The sequence below is a fragment of the Prinia subflava genome (genome assembly GCF_021018805.1).
Source record: "Prinia subflava isolate CZ2003 ecotype Zambia chromosome W unlocalized genomic scaffold, Cam_Psub_1.2 scaffold_2cwr_NEW, whole genome shotgun sequence".
In the NCBI taxonomy this organism is placed as follows: domain Eukaryota; kingdom Metazoa; phylum Chordata; class Aves; order Passeriformes; family Cisticolidae; genus Prinia; species Prinia subflava.
The window spans coordinates 366,723-372,884 of NW_026960607.1; the positions used below are offsets into that span (position 1 = coordinate 366,723).

The 6,162-nt window shown below is 49.3% G+C and overlaps 1 protein-coding gene across 3 annotated transcripts in view; it reads right to left on the bottom strand.

Moving 5' to 3' along the window:
• GALNT7 (polypeptide N-acetylgalactosaminyltransferase 7) overlaps nt 1-5,240 on the bottom strand; it is a 94,775-nt gene extending 89,535 nt beyond the window's left edge. For 2 of the 3 annotated variants that reach the window (XR_010083726.1, XM_063424301.1), the window contains exon 1: nt 3,445-5,238. Coding sequence is in view for 2 of the 3 variants with exons in the window: in XM_063424301.1 (XP_063280371.1) it covers nt 3,445-3,570 (126 nt within the window). In the remaining variant the exon portion in view is untranslated. Of the gene's footprint in view, nt 1-3,444 lie in introns of all 3 variants that reach the window. The other variant, XM_063424302.1, reaches the window with a different exon arrangement.
• Nucleotides 5,241-6,162: the final 922 nt, after the last annotated feature.

Below are 6,162 nucleotides of genomic sequence, written 5' to 3' on the forward strand. Positions count from 1 at the left end.
CAGAAAGTATCAGAAAGCATCCAAAAGACACAACATGGTAATCAAATCAATGATTCTACCTAATTTTTTCTCACAGCCACAGAGTACCTGCCTAAATATTTGGTAGCCTTGCAATCCTTACTATCAGATAGTACATATCCCTACCTACACAAAAGCAGACATGCACTTAAGACTCTGAGAACAGACCTTAATATATTCTCACTGTTTCAATTTGATTTAGATTGGAAACTGAAAGTTCTTAAGGATCAGAGTTAGTTTATTGTCTTTAGCTATTTCTGATAATGCAAATGAATACTTAATCTCTCACTCCAAATCCCACAAGCACTTTTTCCTCAAATGGATTCTTGGAGGAAGTTTCAAGTGAGGTTACCCAGAGAACAGTTCTGTCTTCCCAACTTCTGCATATGCGTCAGTGAGAGTCTTCTATTGGAAAGAAAGGCATTATCTCCAGCTATCTGTATTACTGTTATTACCACTTTGTTTTCATTTCCTTCCTAAACAGCCACTTCTCCACTTTCATTTTTGTTTTGAAAACTCTCTGTTCATTAATCATTTTTACTTTCCAAAAGACCCCTGAAATCTTTTAAATCAGTAAAAAAACCAAAAAACAAAAACAAGGCAATACAATATTTGAAAGGATTTTTTTTAATAGTACATATTTATAACACTAAGAGATCTTCTGGATTACCTATTGTCTGCTGCTGTGAGCAGGAAAACATTGAAGGTTATAAACATAAAAAAAGAACAGCACAGGAAATCTTTTCATCTTTGCATTGTTAATGCTTTGGTGTTATTAAAAAGTGCCCAGGGTTACAATGCAGAGAGGAAAAGGGTGCCACCTGAAGTTAGCTTAAAAAGCTAAATTCTATTTTAAGCTGGTACTGTCTGACAAGGAATTTCATATTTGTTGGTTAGAGCTTTTAGCGCAAGGAAAGGGAGGAGGGCGTTGTACAGCAAGATTTATCTGTCATCTTTAACTTAACAAACTTTTGAGCAACTGACAACAGAGCAAACACACACATTTCCATGACTGAACAACGAGCACACCATTGCATTTCTGAGAAGCAGCTAAGATTAAACTCCTACTTCCTTATGCTGAAGCTGTACCAAGGCACATGCTGCTCCCGGGTGGCTCAGGGAGCACACTCCAAGATACAAGCTCAGCTCAGGGGGTCAGCTCTGCCTCTCCTAACACAAGGCAGGGTATGCAGGCCCTAACCTCTGGACATATTCCTGGGCTCTGACAGCTTCCCAGTAATATGCCAGAGCACAGCTAGTAGGAAACACAGTCATTATTGTTTAACTCATATCCCTTACCTGAGCAGCTTCTGAAGTGGAAAGCACTCCAATCCAAAACACGAATTTAGTAAGAACAATAATGTTTCTCAGAAAATGATGAAGCAGCATGTGTTACTCTCATATATATCACAATGGCAAGTAAACAGCTGATGTAGCTAATGAATCAGATAGTCTGTTTAGATTTCATCTTTGACAGTGTTTACTTAATATAATTGTATTTGTTTGCAACAAAGACTGAATTATTTCCTGAGATGGCTGTCATGGATATTTCCTCCTCAGGTCAAGACCAGGTAATCAAGACAGAATGCTGCTTTATCAGGGGCAGGGCTGTAAAAACTCTTGCAATTCCTTTACTGGTACACAAACCAGCTAAAAAAGACTTCTGAGTTAGACCTCACATATGAATGGAAGTGGATACAAGGGTTCAGCTCAAAAGTCTCTGAGCAAAAGCCTTTAGGCTCATGACAAAGGACAGCATGATGCATTACAGCACCTGAGGAAGTTGATACAGCACACACACCAGGGCTACAATACTTCAGTGGTCACCTCAGAATAAGAATCTGAAGGTGATCACTGCCCTACACAGCAATGTAACCACAATTTTTTTCCCCGAGACTGTCACTGAATCACAGTCCTTTCCTGAGCAGGAAAAGTACTTTGACTGGTTTTGATGTAAAATGTCTACTGCCTGACATTTTCTTCAGAGGTATACAAATAAATTCCTGAAGATTTTTCCACACACAGAAAATCCCACGTTGTGTGTAGAACAGATTACAGAAACTTCACCACTTAATAAACTGCTTATCTTCAAAAAAACCGCTATGGCCTATTATCTCAGCAGTAACTGCCAAGATACAGCAAACTGTAACAGCTTCAGAAGACAGAACATCTGCTGAAGGAGCCCAAAGTAATTTCCAGTTTTCAAAAACAGGAGTTCTGTCAACTCACTTGCCTTACACGATTATCCAAAGCAGCCTGCTAGAGAGGTCCAAGATCATTAGTGAACACATAATAAAAGATCCCTTTTTAAGATAATCACTGGAAAATTTTATGACTTTACCAAGATTATTTTAAACTTGGCTAATCTTAGTTCAAGCAGATCTCCTTAAGTCCAGTTATGTTCCTGAGCTCTAAAACATCTGGTGAAAACAGAAGAATTACTTTGACTCCTTCTAAGACCCTGGTGTCAAAGGGTCAGATTATTTTCACCTGACTAATACAAGGCCATGGCAAGAGTCATGCTGCAGATTTGTTCGCCTGACCTCCTGAAGCATTTCTGGAAGCCAGCTGAAGCGCTGCCCACCTCGCATATCACCTGTGCTCCCACCATTTCGGCATGGGAGACCTGCACCACCAGCTGGGTAAATCCAGCGCCTTTTGGCTTTCGGGACGCTGCTCTTAAATTACCCGATCTGCTGCTTTTCCTTGGCCAAACCTGCCCTTTGGTTACTAAAGCGTCGGGAAGCCGATCCGCGGCAGCTAGGTGAGTTGGCGAGGGAACACCTGCACCCTTTGTTGAAGCTCTGGGGGACCTTTGCAGGATACTTACGCAGGGGACACCGGCGCGGTTATTTAGGGATGGGAAACCCCCAAAGGGAAGACGATCCCACGCGTTCCGGGTGCCCGCGGCACGGGCGGCAGGGAGGTCCCGGGGAGGGGAGGGGAGGGGAGGGCCCGGGCGGATCGCTGCCCGCACCACCGCGCCGGCGGCGGACACTGGCGGCGCGCTCCGGCGGCGGACACCGGCGGCGCGCTCCGGCGGCGGACACCGGCGGCGCGCTCCGGCGGCGGACACCGGCGGCGCGCTCCGGCGGGCGGGGGGGATGCGGCGGCCCCGAGCCGGCTGGGGCGGGCGGGCCGGACCTCGGCCGCCGGGCCTCCTCAGAACACAGCGCCCCCGGGCCCCGCCGCGGGCAGCCCCAGGGCGCGCCGCTGCCCGGGCAGGGACGCCGGCTCCGGGGGCCGGATGGGGCCGGCCTCGGCGCTCCGAACTCCTCTCTCGGGCCTGCAAGGATCCGCAGGCCGCAGCCCGGGCAACCGCCCCCCGCCCGCCCGCAGCCGCCGCCGCCGGTCACATCCCGGGCGGCGGCCCCGCCACCCGCTCCGTCGCGCCCGCCCCGCCGCCCGGCGCGGTCGCTCACTCACCCGCGTCCGTCCCGGGAGATCCGGCTCCTCGGCACGGGGCGACAGCGAGGACCAGAGCAGCAGCAGCCCCAAGAAGCTGCCCGCCAGTAGCACGGCGCGCAGCAGGAAGCCCAGCTTCAGCCGCATCCTCCCGCCCGCCCTCTGCCTCCCGCCGCCGCGCACGCAGCGCCCGGCCCCGCGCACCGGCCGCCTTCCGCCCCCCGCGGCACCGCACGGCACGGCCCCGCCGCCGCTTCCCCGCCTCCCCCGGCCGCTGCTGCTCTCCGGCAGCCGCCCGCCTGCGGAAGCTGTCCTCTCGCCGCCGCCGCACGTACAAACTTTCTCTCTTTTTTTTTTTTCTTCCTCCCCCCTCTTTTATTCTCCCTCCCCCGCGCCGCCCCGCTACGCTGCGGGCTGCGCGCTCGCCTCCCCGCCGGGCGCAGCGGCCGGGGTGATGCGGAGCAGGAAGTGGCCGCCGCGGGAGCCGCGGTTCCACGTGGCTGCTCCGCATCGGGGCGGGAGCGCCTCGCCCCGGGCCGCCGCTGGCTCCGGTCCCCGCCCCGGCACAGCGCCGGGCGTGCGCTGCCGTGCACCTGCTCCCGCCCGGAGCGCGGCTGCGGCCAGCCGCGCCTGCAACCCTCCGGGAAAGGGGCGAGCAGCAGGACACCGCGAGTGGGGTTTGGGATTTCCCGGTTGGGTGGGCAGCGCTGCTTAGGCACAGATTTGTAAAAAGTAAGGTGCAAACGTTTAACTTCAGGGGTTGTCATAGAGGCGTAGGTTAACGCAGGCCCATTAATTCTTGTGTGCAGCCTGGGCAGCATAGAACGGGAAAGGCAGTAGATTTTCTTAGGGACAGCAGATTAAGTACAAGATTACAGAGATGCTATCAGCCCCACAGCTTGTGTGTTATTTTATCACCAATTTTCTGCACTAAAAGTTAGGCATCCTATTTCCTCCTTTGATGGAATGTCACACGTGCACACACACACACACACACACACACAGAAACCTGATAATGTAAGCACTTCAAAAACCAGAGTGATGCAAAAACAGTACTTTGAGTGTAATACTACTTTTGTCCTTTCTGTGTATTCAGTACTATCCCCTTGCTCCGATGTTTTTCAGTTCTATTTCTTATGTGCACTGGGAGGGTATCAGATCCATGGATTTTGAACATTAACTTTCAATAATAAGGGCTGCAGAAACAAAACAGGATATTACACCTTGAACAGGATGTGATAAATGATGTGGGATAATTTGTGTTTATAATGAATGTCTAATATAAATTAAGTTGTGCCCTTTAAAATAAGTGGTAAAAATTATTCGAGACTGGGGTAGAAAGATTCGGGAATCAAAAAACGACTCTGCCGGGAACTGGGGAACGACCGAATTTACAAGAGAAAGGAGAGAAGGTCCGAGGAAGATGGCTCTTCTCCGGAGATGGGACTGCGAACGACCCAACCCTTACCACCGAAATGGACCTTGCTCCGCCATCGGGGACGCGCATCTCAATGCGCTATTCCCAGAAGTCGTATTTAATATTCATCTCCCCTCAGAAGAACTATTCAACCGACCGGATGGCGAGGATGAATCTACATGAATATGAAGAAAAACTGAAGAGACAAAGAGAGTATGAAGTAATGCTCTGTCCCGCTAAAAAAAACCTGTATATAAACAGGACTCACAGAACCGAAGGTGTGAACAGGGGGAGCTACGGTGCGATAGAAGCCGCAGCTAAGGTTCACCCAGTGTTGATCCTGGGACTCGACACTGATTCTTTGATTGTTGGCTTACCAGAAATTCTGTTCATTGATTTTTTTTAATTAATAAAATCATTTATTAATTTGGAATTGGCTTTACATTTATTACAAGGATAACTTTGAAGAAAAAAACATCCACTCCTAAGTGACCTTTGTAGTTGGACACACCTAGTCACAGAAGTCTTTATTTATTCGTATAACTTGTGCTGTAGCACTGCATGATGTCTTTTTTTTTCTTCCCCATTCTGTAAGATCAATGTATGAAATGTAGACAAATGCAGTGTTTAAGGCATAAGCAACAGCTCTAATCCTTACAAATGTTTGCACAGCCTGTGACTTCCACTGGAACACAACTGTATTCCCTAAAAGCCCCTCCCTGTCTGCAGTGGCAGCAACCACACAAATATCCCAACACAAAGATTTAGGTGACTGTTTTCAGGTAGATAACAACACCTGCACAGGGCTTGGAGGGACTGTAAGGGTTTTTTTGGATGGGAAACACATAGAGTTCAGGTGCCCAGCTCTGAACAGATCCCCTGGCTTGCTGAGCCCAGAAGGAAAAGGCAAGTTGGGGCTGTAAACTGTGAAGGTCGGTAGGCTGTCAAATAAGTATAAAAGCATCTCCCCAACTCTTCCTTCACTCCTTAGTGGAGACCTTACAGCAGCAAACCATGCTCTTTCCTAATGGTGTTTCATTCTTCATTTTTGGCATCCCTTTTTAATGTCCTGTGCTGTTGCTCTTGGCACACAAGAAAAGTGAGAAGAAAAAACCAGTTACTTATAGCACTGCATGGAGGGTGCAGGCATGGGATGTGATACTACTCTGCTGCTGCTCCTCAGAGTTGAGTGGTGGGGGCAGAGCCCTCTGCGTGCAAGTTGATATGAGGAGAACTCACTTTTGTAAGGCTGCCTGATGAAACTGGGTTTGGGGTTCTGTTGGAGTCCATGTTTCCATGGATCCTCCACAGAGAGTGAGAAG